Source organism: Trichoderma virens (genome assembly GCF_000170995.1).
Source record: "Trichoderma virens Gv29-8 chromosome Unknown TRIVIscaffold_92, whole genome shotgun sequence".
Taxonomy (NCBI): domain Eukaryota; kingdom Fungi; phylum Ascomycota; class Sordariomycetes; order Hypocreales; family Hypocreaceae; genus Trichoderma; species Trichoderma virens.
In genome coordinates, this window is record NW_014013657.1 from 1565564 (window position 1) to 1580534 (window position 14971).

Below are 14971 nucleotides of genomic sequence, written 5' to 3' on the forward strand. Positions count from 1 at the left end.
ACGAAAGCTCCAAGCAGGTCGGCGAGCTGTGATTGGCTCGCAAATCTGGGGGCCCTGCCGACCCACTTCCCATCATTCGTCAATCACGTCAGTCGATTTGCGGCCTCACTCGACTCCGAGCCCCGATTGGACTCGGGACTTAAAAGGTGCCAGCTCCTCCATCAGATGCATATATAAGCCTGTATTGCGAGGCTCGAAACTCAGCGAAAATACACTCCGTAGCTCTTCATACACGACAAAATCCATCATGGTACGCCAATCATGCTCAATGCGCATCGCGGATCTAGCAAGCTGACATCACTCGCTGACGCCAGTCTAAGTCTTCATCTTCCGCGCTGTCAAATGCGTCCTTTGTCCTTGCGGCTCTCACAGCCGGCGGTGGTGCCATTGGCTATGCCAAGACAGGCTCCGTTCCCTCAATCGCCGCCGGCGGCCTCGTTGGCCTCTTGTGTACGTAGTCTATCATTTCCAGCGCCAAACCCAGTACCGGCGTGTTAACGTGTCCTCTTAGACGGTCTCGGCGGATATCGCATCGCCAACGGCCAGCCTTACGGTGTGGAGCTGAGCCTTCTCGCCTCGGTTGTCCTGGGAGCTTCAGCCTTTCCTCGAGCTATCCGCCTGAGGAAGCCTGTGCCTATTTTCCTTAGCATCCTATCCGCCTATGGTCTCTACACCTTTGGCACTGCCGTGCGCAGAGCTTAATTGGACGGAGGGCATTTCTGCGTAGTAGTGTATTGGTGTATTGGTGTATTGGTGTATTGGTGGATATGTAGCTGGTGAAAGCCTCAGTCTTTTGACAATCCAAAATCAAAGCCTTGTTTTCTCTAAGCTTCCTGGTTCATCAACTCTCCTCGTTTGTGCTCCATGAGAATATATATGTACATTGACAAGACGTAGCGCCTATCCTCCGGCTACCTGTATTATTCCCCAACGCCGGTCATGATTGATACTAGATGGTAATATTGTACAAGAGAGAAGGTATTGGGATGTAGAAATGAGTTGAGAATGTTGCGGGATGGAGAAAGCAATGGTGCGTACATGCATGGCTCTTAGAGGCCAAGCGCTCGCTGCTCTTCCTTGATCCTATCCCGCTTTGCCCTCGCGGCGGCCCTGTTATCGTCTTGAACTTTGGAGCGTTGCTGTCGCAGACACTTGTCTACCAGGTCTTTGGCATCGTTGCAGGCGCCTGCAGCTTTGTGCATGAAGCCCTTTGCATGGCATTCTTCGAGAGCGGCAATGACGTCCTGGCATGCTGGACATCTCAGTTAGACCAATGGAAAAGAAATGATGATCTGAGAGACATTGGCCATACCCATAGCATTTTGCGTGTGCAGATGAGGATGCATTTTCGTGTGTGCGGAGAGCAAGACGGTGGAATTGCAGATTTCGCTTCGACGGAGAGATCGATTATTTCATCAACAGATGTTGCCTCCAGAAAAAGCTTGGCCCATAATACAGGCCTGGAATAATTAGGCGTTGCCTCTAGCGGGGGGCTTCCCACTAATAGCTAATAGCTGCCGCCCACAGTGCCGGGAATCAACCGATGCTCAGATTGATAGCAATGGCCTGCAGCCACAGAATCTCTGCCTCGACATCTCGCATAGTGAATCACAGGGATAGCTGGCCTTTCACTTACAACCTCCCTGTCTACTTATTTCACAGCGGCAATCATGGCATCATCACAACAGCTTCCTGCGAAGAAGCAGCAGGGTAAGTGTTCATTATACGGGCGTTCTTCTCTCGCCTTGCTGTCATCCCCTCCTCCTGCTGACCATATTCATAGATCTTCAAACAACTTACTCCAACTACAAGAACACACTGCAGCAGATTGCTTCAAAAATCGGTGATATTGAGCAGGAGGCAGAGGAGCACAAGTTCGTTCTTTCTTCTCCCTTTTCCCCTCTCCCTCCTTTACTATTTTTGATGTTTCTCGCACTGGGACTTCTACCCCCACGCTTTCAAGCCATGTCTCACATCTTCCCTGTCTACGCCGCACACTCTCAGCCTCAGCGGAACCCAGCGTATCACACCGCTAATTCAGCGACTATTCTAGGCTTGTGCTTGAAACTTTGGAGCCGCTTTCGGGGGATCGAAAGTGTTTCCGTTTGATCAACGGCGTGCTCGTGGAGAGAACGGTCAAGGATGTCGTGCCAGCACTGAAGACAAACCAAGAGGGACTGAAGAAAGTCCTTGATGATTTGGTGAAGCAGTACAAGAACAAGCAGGATGAACTGGATAAATGGAAGGTTCGTATATTCCATTCGTCTGGAAACAACACTCCTTTTTCGTGGTCTAACTGAAAGCTAACCCTCTCTTTGCCAATCAACAGAAGAAGAACAATGTTCAGGTAGTACAGCAGTGAGGCACACGACGAAGTATGCCACCTAATAGAAAAAAAAATGAAAAAAATCTAGTGGTCAAGCAACAGCCCAACCAGTTGATGAACTGGCCGAATATGTGGATTCTGCCATCCATCCTGAGCTGTTAATGCACCTGCATCAGTTTCACATTGTTTTCCTCGTCAGCATGCATGCGTTCTATACCACATAGTCCAGCTCTACGTGGCCGTGCCCCTGGACGACGCAGAAACCAGTCCTTGGCATTCAAATGATCCTTCATGCCCGGCTGTTCAACCGCTCGGAATTCATCCTTCTGCGGATGCCGCCTCAGTGCCCAACCGCATGCAGCCTCCACCTTGCAGTATCCGCACATTGGGACACGCGCAGCGTGTGAGAATTAACTACAGCGACGCAAACAGGGGTTTATCCGTGTGATTTGGTGTGCCTTTCGATATGTGGCATATGTGTCCATTCGTTGGATTCCCAACATTCAGGGTATCAAGGCTTGGTCTAGATGCGTACAAATCACTTTACATTGCCGCAGCCCAATCGGAACGCCACACAAGCTCAGCCGCACTATATAACATCTCACATCAGAGAGTGCGCTCATCACCGAATCCGAGGTTGCATAAGTTACCTGAGCGAGCATTCGCCTACGCATGTACCGTCCCTCCCGGAGATCTCGTCACCAATGCATATGCCGTGCCGCTCTTGAGATGTAACTTCGCATTGCCAAGTGGCAAGCCATCATGACAACACTTCATCCAACGGATTCCAGGGTCGTAGCCCCCCTAACAACATCGATGTCTGAGATATCACACAACGTATTCAAATGAGAATATCTAAAGGACATACATGGAGACCCATCTGCAGGGTGTCAAGCCGGCTTAATGCAGGAGTGGGGTGCTCACCACATTTTATCCCCCTCCTCGTGGCTCGTATGTTCGCTCGTGACACCACTTCTAAAGCAGTCCTGTTCACGAAAGAAGCGTAGAATCGTTTCTGGAATGTTACGCTGGCCAGACCGGGGCGGGACGAAGAGGCCTAGAAACAAAAAAAGAGGGGGGAATAAGCCGGCTAGGCATGCATTCATTGGGTCATTGGGAATTACTTACAACTCATGTGCCTTGAACGCTCATGAGAGGCTACTAATAGCTAGTAGCGGCTACTAACATGAAGCGATTCCTGCGAACTGCAAACTGTGGATGCCCCAGGTAGCTTACTTTGTACGAGCGTTGCAGCCCATCTCAGTAACACGACAACACTTACCGCCATTATGCATTGCTCGCATCTATCATGCAGGCCGCCAGCGACTTTGACGAATAGAGGAATATGGTACCGAGGGGTGTTTACCAACTCTCTGCTTTCTCACACGCACAAACTGTTAGGTAGGCAGAGAGCGAACCGATCAAGGACGACAAACACCACACATACTCGTATGTGAGCAAGAAAGCTACTATTTATTAAATGGGCTTAGCTTGCCTGCAGCCCCCAATCCCAACAAGTACAGGCACACGGGTTATAATTGAACTTGGACGCATCGAGGAAACGGATGTTTATGCGCATGCTCGTGCTTCATGCCCAAGCTGGGTGCGGCTGGGCTTCAAGCCAACTCAGCACCCATCCATCCATCAAGCAAGCCCGCCATCCTTCCGTCTAGCCATGCGCAGGGACAAGGGCAGAAGGGAGGACGAGGGACGTTTGGCCTCGCTACCCAATCAATCTGCGCATCACCGGCAGCATAGGGGCACTGTTTCGGAGTGCTTAGACAGAGCGAAATGTCGTCTTTTCAGAGGATACCACGGAATGCATGTAGCCGTCTCGGGCGGAGCTGTGCCTGAGCAAAAAAAGAACAAGAGAACCAACAGATGGACCGTTTGGCACCGGCAGCGTCACCATTGGCCCAAACAATGGCCCAATACCCGAGTGGTTGTCGAGAGCCAGGCCGTGGTTTGTTCCCGCTCGGCGTCGGTCACCAGCCAACCACTGGGCAGACTTGAAATGCGGCCCAATGACTTGACAACTGGTTTTTTGGGGGCGGGTTCCTGAGGAGAGGCTTGCCTTAGCGGCCTCTGATTACGGGCTGCGATCCATTGTCGAATGAGCAACTGCAGTAGCCCACCATCCCGGTACCGTCTTCGTGGGCTGGCGTGCAGTCTCGTTTGCGACGACGACGTCACAACCACGAGGCTGGCCATGCTTGTATCACGGAATACCGCAGGCCAGGGTAGCTGGTACAAGGGCGCCGGCCTCTTTTCGCGTTGCCAGGGCAGGGGTGAGGGCTCTCGCTGACTGGCAGACTTTGGTCAAGCTCCCATTGATGTCTTTTTGCTTTCTCCCGATATTAGAGGCCACCCATCCGAAGCGTCTTCCAGCTGATGACACCAAGAGGGCACCGCGGATAGCTGCTGTAACACACCGCCTCTGATGCCTTGGTGCAACCATCCGGCCCCCCCTTGGACTTTTAGCCCAGCAGAAGACGCACTTGGGACGAGGATTATCAATCGTAGGATGATGTTGGTTGTGATCAAAGGCTCACATGAGGCATTCTAAACCTGAATCCCATCATCATGTCAAGCCGGGGTGTGCGGATTGAGTGGTCTGGTGATTTGAGCGCATACATATGTGGTGGGCCTTTTTTTGGTTCTTTTTAATAGGATTTTCTCGTAATGGAGAATGCTGCTCCAAATGCCAACCCAGTTAGTATATTCGTACGGATGCTGCCACGCTTACTCCGTACAAGAGGTGCTAACTGCCTATAGCACCGTAGCTGTAGATAGAGTTAGTAGTACGGTAGCTCTCAGTGATGGTAGCATTAGTACTATTCGAGTACCCATGTAGTCTTGCAGCAGCTGATGCTATCACCACTTCTCGGGTAGCAGGTATCATATACAGGTAGTACTAAGCCGGTATTAGATCGTGTTGCATTTCCCAAGAGCCACCAGGTACCTCTGCTCGATAAGTGGTCGACATCAAAATGTTGAATGGCTCCTGACATATTAAACGATAGATACCGAGCAGGCAAGTAACCCAGTACTGTCAGCTCAGCTCCAGATACCCGCCCTGCTAGTGCAGATCGAGCTGCCTAAAGGTAGCTTTGCTGCTGGGCAACAACCGCCCACTCGCTGGTGGTACCTCAGTACGCATCGCAGTATGAAGCAGTACCTTCAGCCTTTGTTTTCCCCCTCTATCGATAAAGCTGCAAAAGGCTGTCACTGCAGCGCTGCCCATCCAAAACACTGCCTTAGTACCGGTCTAGTTGCGCAAAGTACCGCGCTACCTGCCCGCCAGGTTCCCGCTGTTATTTCGGCCGACAACACCACGCTGCTGTCCACCACTAGCCTCGTCCTCTCTTTTTCCTCTTTGCACTCCACATCCACATTCACACTTATGCACCCACGCCAGCCGCAGAGCAAACAGCGCAATACACCCTCGTGAGACGCTTTCCAGACTCCCCCCCGCGAGCCTCCTGTTCTGACCTCGAACCAGTCGCCCTACGACCCGGAACCCTGCGCGACCGTGTAACTTGGCCGCGCCACCAAATCCGTCCCAGAGCCGTTTGCACGCGAAGACGTCGTCTGTTGTCTAAGGCGCACCCCCGTCGACCTTGTCGCTGTCTGTTGTCCAGGCCGTGAATCCTCGAATCTGCCTGGCATTGCCATAGCCAGCGCCAGAGAGACTGTCAGCAGCTGAGAAGCAGTGCTTGTGCTTGATTCGCTCACGCCCTTGTGGCAGCGCTGTGCTCTGCTCTGCTTGGACAGAGCTGTTGTTTTGCTCCCCAATCGTATCGACTGGAAGCTCTTTGCGACTGCGGACCCTATTTTTTTTTTTCCAAGGCCACCCCTCCCCCTCCGGCCTTTCCCCTCCAACCAGGGATATTCTCTCCCAACCGGCTTGCCAGCCCATACATACATACGCCAAGCGGGCGTCATAGGTCCTGCGTCGTCCAGCCAGGGCAGACCCAGCCTGCCGCGACCTAGATCCCTCGCGTTTTGTCACGATTGACGCATCTTTTTGCATTGTGCACACCCCTCTCGACGTATCGGGCAAGCCCTACTACCTCTGCGACGTGGCCAGGGGGACACATCATCGCGAAACATACCGAAGCTGTGCCAACCCGAAGATTTTACAAAAGACGCTAGCAGCCGCTGCAGGTAGCCAAATATGTCCGACTCCCCTCAATCTCCTCCAAAGGATGTCGACCAAGGTGCACAGTCACCCGACGAGGAAGGACAAATGAATGATAACCAGGAACCCCACTCGGCCGGAGGGACTGGCTACGAGTTTGAAGGTGTCAAGGAGCAAGACCGGTGGTTGCCTATAGCCAATGGTATGTTCTCGTCGTCCCCCATCAGCGTCATTCTCGAATCGTGATTGCTTGCCGCATGCGTGTGAGCTGCTCGCCCTTCTCAGCCTCGCATATTTTCCTATGTCTCACCATTTGTTCCCCAATGTGCAGGAGACGCCGCGCGCCTCCAAGGCCGACAAATCTGATGAGCTTGATGCTAACATTCGCAACTTTGCTCCAGTCGCCCGCATCATGAAGAATGCTTTGCCTGACAACGCCAAGATTGCGAAGGAGGCCAAAGAATGCATGCAGGAGTGTGTAAGCGAGTTCATCTCTTTCATCACTAGCGAAGGTATGTCTGTGTTTTGGGCTTTGTCACATAGAGCGAACGCCTTTGCGTATACTGACATGTCTTACTACTAGCCTCGGAAAAGTGCCAACAGGAGAAACGCAAAACAGTCAATGGAGAGGACATTTTGTTCGCCATGACTTCCCTGGGTTTCGAGAACTATGCAGAGGCTCTCAAAGTCTATCTCTCAAAGTACCGCGAGGTAAGAAAGTGTCCACGCCATCACTTCTTCTCGCAATTGAACATGAATTTTTAACAAGACGGTGGGGAAATAGCAACAAAATCAATCGAACCGTGATCGCGTCCTAGAGAACAACACCTGGGCAGGCGGCATGATCCCGGGTGCTGAAAAGACCGAGCCAGGCACAACCAGTGCCGAGTATGCACCCACCGAAGGGGCGAATCCTGCCGAAGGTGGTGCCGATCCGAACTACATGTACACCTCCCATGCAGGTCACAACGGAGCTGGTGCTGGAGATAGCTATTAGGGGTGATAACCAGCTGATAGCCTTCGCGGACTGCAGATGGCAACATCTGGTACCTCGACCGTTGTTGGCCAGCCCGGTAGAAGGGGATTATCGGCCCCTTCCTGGAACTCTCCTGACTTCCGGGCCATGGCTCTCAGCTCTCAATTCGACATGTAAAAGTATCAGTACAAATACTTGGTTATTTGACTTGGGTTAACAGCATTACCGGTATACATGAAGTTGGAAAAGACGGGGCAAGAATGAGGAGAGAGGGGAGTTGAAAGGATTCAATCTCCATTGGGTGAATGCGTGGGCTTTGTTTTGTTTTGTTTCTTTAGTTCTTGGGCTTCAGTTACAGATGGTTGGTCAGACAGGTAGATTCCCCATTGGAGCTTCACCTGTCGACTCAGGAGCGGTCCTGGGATACGACACACATCTCGGCAGCAGGGAATTCAGGACTTTCCCAAGCAGGATAACGGAATATGCATGGGGTCCAGACTGTGGGTTACGGAGTTGGAATATTCGATACGAGTCTACTACATACTAGTGCTACCAAGAGGTTAGTACTACTACTAGGTATATCCATTTTTATATCAAACGTCTTTTGTCACTTTCTGTAACCCAAGTTGCGGATTGAGGCCGTGGCAATCACTTGTGATCACAGTCACAACGCAGCTCATGCAGCCACTTGCGGCGTCTTTGCATGAGGAATGAATGGCTCTTGCATAGTCAAGTGGTACTGCATTGTGGCGGCGTCAGGGAGATTCCATTGAATGCATGGCCGAAGATGCTCCTGATTTATTACATGTGTTACAGCTATCACATCCACTTCGTCATCAAGCTAGGTAAATAGTCGTCATTGTCTAACAAAAGCTCTTCGCAAAGGCAAAAGAATATTCCGAAGCGCGCACGGACCACTCTTGCTGCCTAAGCCGACTTGGTTGCGAGGCACGTGCGGGGTCCCCACTCGATTGAAAATCTTCCCTGACGCATATTAATGTGCAGGAAAAAAATAATCCATGTCCAGCATTGACGCTGTCACTCTCTCAGCATCATTCACCCGCATCCGAGTTGACGGTTATTTCGCATTTCTACACCTTGAGCCCAAGCCATGTGCTTGCGCTTGTTCGAGAGATTAATTGTATTTTTTTAAGTGCTCCGTAGCTTGAGTATGAAGGGATTTGGCGACTGCAGAAAACAGCCTTTATCTTCCATTGCTGCATTCCCGTAACGGACGCCGCGACAATCGCCATCAATCCTGCCAGCATCTTCTCTTTTCGCCTTTCATTATCATCAGCTACCGACATCGCCATCCATGCGACCGTTCATTTCAACCCCCCGAAGCCTCCCTGGTACTCTTCCTAGGAGCACACCTCCGGTCAAGTCCATACTCAAGCCTGCTTCGATTCTGGGCCGAAGGAAAGACCAAGACGATCAGCCCAGCGAGGGCTCCGAGGCCCAAGATCCGACCAGCAAGCGCCGCAAAGTGTTCTTCGACGATATAAAGAATGTGACGTACGAAGTCGGCCGGCGGACAATGGATGAAATCAAGCTGGAAGTGCGCATGGCGCTCGAGGCCCACCTCCGAGGAGATGACGGCCAGTACGACGGGTTGAAGGAGATGTTCGCCAACGACAAAAAGAGATACCTACCGCCGGTCGTGGGAGAAGAGGAGGACACGCTGAAGCCGCACGAGCTGCAAGTTTACCTCATGGCTCTGACTGGCTGCATCCCTATTCTGAAGAGCAAGGACTGCAACGGCCTGGTCAAGGTCATTCTCAACTGCTCCTGGCTGGGACGAGATGCTGCATTTGTCAAAGTGTTTACGCATTTCCTCGCCGCACTGGTCAGCGCTCAAGGATCCTACCTCAACCAAGTCTTGACCATGATCGTGGACAAGTTTCACGACACTCGCCCATCCGCGTGGCGAGTCCCCGATTTCCCCGAGATCAGCCGCCACACGATGCGAGAGAGGCTGCACTCGACTCTACAATACCTTCTCAAAATGTTCCCGTCTGCCATTGCAGTTTTAGAAAACCTGCTGAGAAGCAAGTTCCCGTTCCTCGACGATTCGATGAGAGTCCACATGGCCTACATCCACAATCTCCTCCAAGTCAAAGAATACGTGCCCGACTTGCAAGAAGACGTTTTCGACATGATACTAGATCGCGTTGTTAAAATTGACTCACAGATGCAGTTGGATTTGGAAGACACGGATGATGACATCACGGCCGCCGTCATGTACGCGCTGCGCGAGAACCGCCAGGAAGAGGCAGGAAGCTGGGAAGACGAGGCAGATGACGACAGCGATACCGAATCCGTCGATAGCGACGACGTAGATTATGACCAAGAGGCCGTTCGAATCAAGACTCTTAAGGACAGCGTGGAGAAGATGGACTCGATGCTTGATACCCTGTTCGACGTTTACACACCGCATTTCACAAACCCTGGGTCAGACAAGGCGTTTGACATGTTCATCACTATCCTGCGCGAGTTTGATCAAATGGTCTTGCCAACATACAAATCACGACATACACAATTCCTCATCTTTCATTTCGCTCAGCAGCACGAGCGGCTTACAGACGCGTTTTGCGGTCAGCTCATTGCTAGCGCCTTCCAGAGCAACACGCCAAATATTTTGAAGCAGGCTGCTGCCGCGTATCTGGCAAGCTTTGTTGCCCGAGGAGCCCTCGTGCCGCGCAGCCTGGTGCGCACGATTTTTATGCTCTTGATCCATCACCTGGACCAGTACCGCAGGAAATATGAGCCCCTTTGCCGCGGTCCGGATCTAAAGCGCTTTCACCCTTACTACAGCCTGTTGCAGGCCACCCTTTACATATTTTGCTTCCGCTGGCAGGACTTGGTTGTGTCTGCCCCCGAGTTTGTCGACCCTGAAGACCCGGCATCATATATTGGCCAGGACCTTGAGTGGATTGGTACGACGAGGAAAGATCTCTCGACGCACGTCTTTGGCAAACTCAACCCACTCAAGGTTTGTGCGCCGGTCATCGTCGATGAGTTTGCTAAGCTGGCGCACCGGCTCAATTTCATGTATGCGTATCCGCTGATTGAGAGCAACAAACGCATCCGCTTGACACAGTTCTTGTCATCAACTTACTCCACTGGAGGAGCCCTCCGAGACTCTGGTTTCGATACCCAAGAAGAGAGCTTTCACCAACTGGACCCATATTTCCCGTTTGATCCATACCAGCTACCAGTGAGCAAACGCTGGCTGGCGGAAGACTACGTACACTGGAAATCAATCCCGGGTTTGAATGCAGAGGACGAAGAGGAAGATAGTGACGATTTTGATGAGGATGAGGATGATGAAGAGCTTGAAGAGGGCACCGCAACCGATAGCGACGGCGGTGAATCCGAGTAAGACGGCGACGATTAGATAACGAAGACGGATACACCAAAACGCTGCTTGATGGACAAGACTTGTTATTTGGAATTCCTCTCACATATCACGCTTTGATCTGCTCATTTTTGGAACGACCAGGGGGGTAAGGAGGCCGGGATGGTGCTTTGGTGCTTATGTGCAAAAGTGCATTTGGACTTGGCGTTGGGTGCTTTCATTTTTTTTCTCGTTCGTTTATTAGCGAGGAGTTGGCAAAAGGAACAAGTGCTTTTATCTGCTTTGATTTGATAGCTATATGATGTATACTGCAGCTATATGTAGTATTTGGAGCGGGTCGTTGAATTTAAAGCTCCTTGTCCCGTCAAACCTGTGCCGATTGCCGTGTTGTGATTTCAAGTTGGTACACTCGCAAGACTTGTATTCACCTCATGTAGTACCAAGTACTAGGTAATGCCCTGTTGTGGAAGTATTTGGATGCTTTGCGATAGCATGGGGATTACGGGTATAAAAGGGATAGGAGAATTTGAAATAATCTAATACGAGTATTTGAAATACTTTGGATGCAGGCGACCTGGGGCGTCTGCCCAGAGGGGAGGGTTACAGATACCACTCCCCCTTTGTTTATTTCAAATCATGAGAGTGCCATTCTCTTGTGCACTAATGTCTGCTTGATCCCTCATGCAGGCGCCATCTGCAGCTAATGCCGCTGGCCTGGAGTGGGAGAAATCCTGTGCGGTTCGGCAATTTATTTTTGGGAGCGATTCCAACTGCTCGCTCGTGGGGTTTTGTGTTTGTGCCGATCGGGTTGTTTGTTTGTGTATTTATACTCGGAATCTTATTGACGGGATTTTTGGGGTCTGTCGGCATTTAGCGCCTCTGCTCTCCGCTTACCGGATGGTACCAGGTACTTCTTGACGGGAAATGGACGATATTCTTACGGGAGCTTATCCGTAGAGAGGAGATACATAATCCGTTTCTTTTCATGGCAAGATGTAGGATTGATGGCAATAGCTTGAATCTACCTTACCTATCACTGCCTAGCACAAAGGCACAGGTAAGGTTGTTTCTGAGATGCCATTCAAATCGGATCTGTACATGTACTTTTGCTAGTCGAACGGCACTGGAATTCTTCAGCAGCCTCAGCTGTGTAGCCCACCCTTCTCTACGCTCGCCAAGGTCGCCTACAGCGCGGCTAGAGCTATCGGCACAGCATGTTTGGGGGGCTCTCTTGTACAGGTACCTGCTCAGCCGGGTCCGGTAATTGGCTGACGACTTCCGCCCGGAAGCAAAAAAATAGGCCCAAGTAACTTGGTAACTCCGTATCGCTAAAGGCGAATCGACAGCCTGGCGCCTTTTGATGGCCTGCTTTTTTTGAACCTACACCGTACAGGTACTGCGACAAGCTTGTCAAGGGCAAACACTCTTGCGGCTGTTCGATATTCTTCCATCGCCAGACTCAAAACGGAATATCCGGGGTTGCTGATTGAGGATTGACTCGCGCCTTAGCAGCTGACATCTTTCCGCCCGCCTCAGCTCATTGCTGCTCGCTCGCTACCTTGCTTTGCTTACAGTGAACAAGCGCAATCACACGAACTTTTCCGAGACCTATCCGTGACGGCCAAGGGCGAGACTGGGAGGCTGCTCATCTCTTCTCTCTTTGAAACCAAGCTTCCTAGCGTCCTGCTGTTTTTTTTAGAGGATTTCCTCGTCGAGCTCAATTGCTGTTTGTTGCTCGGTGACGTAGCGTTGACCAAACCAAACAAGCTGCGTCGTGATTGATTCACGCTCGCATTTACTACAATGGCGGATGCGGAAAGTGCAGAGGGTGACCGGCCCTCGTTCACCAGCTTCTGGAAGCGAGTGAAGCAAAAGGAGAAGGGCGAAGGCGGCGACCAGCAGAAGAAGAAGGGGAAGAAGTCGGCCAGCCCATCCTCGACTGCGGAGCTGCAGCTGGACGAAGGCGGCGAGCAAGATCAAGATCCTGGTGAGTTCCAGATGACGCGTTTCCTGTTTTGTCGCCCCTCCACCTGCAGGCTATGATTTATGCTTGAGTTGCTCTTTTAAATCTCTGAATGATTCCATCTATTTATCCCGAGGCGGGCTTGGTTGTGGGAGACGCGCGCTAGAGGGCGAGAGGGGACCTGGGCCGTCGAAACGACGTGGATTGGCCAAACCCTCAGCACGACATCCGGAATCCGGGGTGATTCCAATGAACCAATGATTACAGGGCAACGGGTGTTCCAAAAGTAGCAGTTCTGCTTGCCAAGGAGCTGCCTACTAATGCAATCTGCGTCTCGTCGCTGGCTGTCAGATTCCCGAGCAAGTGCTTCGTGATTTGGAATTGTTTGGATACGGGAGTGGTCATGGGCTAGCGTCCAATCCTTTTCTCCGCACTACCACCCTCTATCGGTGTGATACATCTTTATCTTCATAAGACGAGCCAGTCGCTCCATCAAAAGTGTGAAAACACTTCTTCATCTGCCGTTTGATTTATTCGTTTAGTTCGTGGCGTTGCTGCCTCTTGTCTTTGATTCCATTCATGACGACGAGTCCCACTTAAAAGTTTGGAATCTTATACTCGGTTGGCGCTGCTCCTATATCACACTACTGCCCACGCTATGCCTTTCCTTACTCGTGTTGCATCGTCTCGAGAGCTTAGACGGACTCGGTCTAGGGAATATCACAAGAAGAAGATGGAGGCTGAACATAGACTTCGAACTACAGATGAAAACACGGGTGAAGCCGGCGAGGAGGCCGGAGCCAAAGACAAGGCTCAGCTTCGACGAGCTCAGGTTAGGAAGGCCCAGATTCAACACCGACAAAGAAAGGCAAACTATGTCAAGCAACTGGAGCTGGACGTGTCTCAGCTGCGAGACCTTATCACCCAGGCCCAGCAAGAGACGTCTCAGATCCGCAAGGAAAATGACAGCATCCGAGACATCATAAGAAGAACCGAGCCTAGCCAGTTCACATATCCACAGGCCGACTCGACTTATTTCTCAAATGCAGATTCTCCCAGCACCCGCTTGGGTGGCATGTCCGAGCTAGATACCCAGGAATGGCTCTCCGGCGGGCAGTTGTCAGATCTCGACCTGAATCAACACCCCTTGATGCCTTCAACCTCGAACGATGCCGAAATGTTTGGCCACATCAACGTCGATGATATCACTGTGTCACTGGGCATCCATGACCTCCTAGGAACGCCTTGCTTCACCATCAACAACTCTTCCACTGGCAGCAGCGTGCAAGGCTATGCTAGCCCGCCAAGCTTCGAAAACGCTCCTTTGACGCCTCCCTTAACTCCCCAACAAGAGCAGACCGTCATCAATTGGGTACTAGCGTAAGTTTTATCATCTCATGCCTATTAATTACATCCGTGTCTGGAAGCGCGACTAACATGGCTCCCTTTCTTTGTCGAACAGTCTCGAAAACATCTGCTGGAACCACTTCCACTCCAATGATTTCCACGACCACATCCCCGGCGAGACCGAGGGAGGCAACAACCATATTCTCACTGCAACCTCCCTCTTCATGAATGCCGCACCCACATCCATATTCAACGACCGCCAGGTCTTCGCTGGCATTGACCCCACGACTACACAGGCTCCCACCTTCCAGTGGCAGGCCACTGGTATTTCCATCAGTTCTCTCTGGGCCCTGGCTCAGTTCGAGATTGATCCGACCGAGATCTCCCCCGTGCAGATCTGGTTCGACTTGGCGTCCAAGTATTCCTACGAACTGCTCTTTGCTGATGGAGTGTTGACGGCCTTGTTGATTGAGCTGAGGCCCTTCATCAGGTGTATAGAGTTTGGTGCAGCCGTCAATAGGCAGTTTTACGAGGATGTCGTTGAGAGAATGATTGGACTGCCGCCCGTAGTATGATTCTTTGGATGGCTTTCAGTGCAAAAAATTGAAAACCATATGGTGGCGTATTGGAAAAAAATCTTCTTGTTTCTTTCTTGATGACATCTCTTCTTTCTATTTTCTTAGGGAGTTCTCGTGATGGCTGGCGGGTTTACCAACGAAGAATATCCAAGTTGTGCTGTCTATGAATGATGGCATCGGGAATTGCCAATGGGAGTTGCGAAATAATAGCAGGAGTGTATATTTAAGGGGGACATACACTTGAACAACAAGGTATACCAAATGTTCATAATTATATATAAA

The 14971-nt window shown here is 51.2% G+C and overlaps 6 protein-coding genes across 6 annotated transcripts; 5 read left to right on the forward strand and 1 right to left on the reverse strand.

Annotated features, from left to right (window-relative positions):
• Positions 1 to 261: 261 nt before the first annotated feature.
• On the forward strand, positions 262 to 702 carry TRIVIDRAFT_228723 (uncharacterized protein; the record flags this gene model as incomplete). The annotated part of the gene is made up of 3 exons (XM_014094415.1): positions 262 to 313; positions 373 to 450; positions 512 to 702. The coding sequence occupies 3 exons, from the start codon at positions 262 to 264 to the stop codon at positions 700 to 702; spliced, it is 321 nt and encodes a 106-aa protein (XP_013949890.1).
• Positions 703 to 1049: 347 nt separating this feature from the next.
• On the reverse strand, positions 1050 to 1346 carry TRIVIDRAFT_37958 (uncharacterized protein; the record flags this gene model as incomplete). The annotated part of the gene is made up of 2 exons (XM_014094416.1): positions 1050 to 1252; positions 1313 to 1346. The coding sequence occupies 2 exons, from the start codon at positions 1344 to 1346 to the stop codon at positions 1050 to 1052; spliced, it is 237 nt and encodes a 78-aa protein (XP_013949891.1).
• A 324-nt stretch (positions 1347 to 1670) lies between these two features.
• On the forward strand, positions 1671 to 2362 carry TRIVIDRAFT_38279 (uncharacterized protein; the record flags this gene model as incomplete). The annotated part of the gene is made up of 4 exons (XM_014094417.1): positions 1671 to 1710; positions 1784 to 1874; positions 2054 to 2246; positions 2330 to 2362. The coding sequence occupies 4 exons, from the start codon at positions 1671 to 1673 to the stop codon at positions 2360 to 2362; spliced, it is 357 nt and encodes a 118-aa protein (XP_013949892.1).
• A 4141-nt stretch (positions 2363 to 6503) lies between these two features.
• TRIVIDRAFT_38079 (uncharacterized protein) lies at positions 6504 to 7464 on the forward strand (the record flags this gene model as incomplete). The annotated part of the gene is made up of 4 exons (XM_014094418.1): positions 6504 to 6669; positions 6869 to 6979; positions 7051 to 7178; positions 7252 to 7464. 4 exons carry the CDS (start codon positions 6504 to 6506, stop codon positions 7462 to 7464), a joined length of 618 nt encoding a protein of 205 aa, XP_013949893.1.
• A 1294-nt stretch (positions 7465 to 8758) lies between these two features.
• On the forward strand, positions 8759 to 10825 carry TRIVIDRAFT_56258 (uncharacterized protein; the record flags this gene model as incomplete). Its single annotated transcript, XM_014094419.1, has 1 exon — positions 8759 to 10825. One exon carries the CDS (start codon positions 8759 to 8761, stop codon positions 10823 to 10825), a length of 2067 nt encoding a protein of 688 aa, XP_013949894.1.
• Positions 10826 to 12192: 1367 nt separating this feature from the next.
• Positions 12193 to 14686, forward strand: TRIVIDRAFT_232714 (uncharacterized protein; the record flags this gene model as incomplete). The annotated part of the gene is made up of 3 exons (XM_014094420.1): positions 12193 to 12788; positions 13529 to 14144; positions 14227 to 14686. The coding sequence occupies 3 exons, from the start codon at positions 12605 to 12607 to the stop codon at positions 14684 to 14686; spliced, it is 1260 nt and encodes a 419-aa protein (XP_013949895.1).
• Between the last annotated feature and the right edge of the window lie 285 nt (positions 14687 to 14971).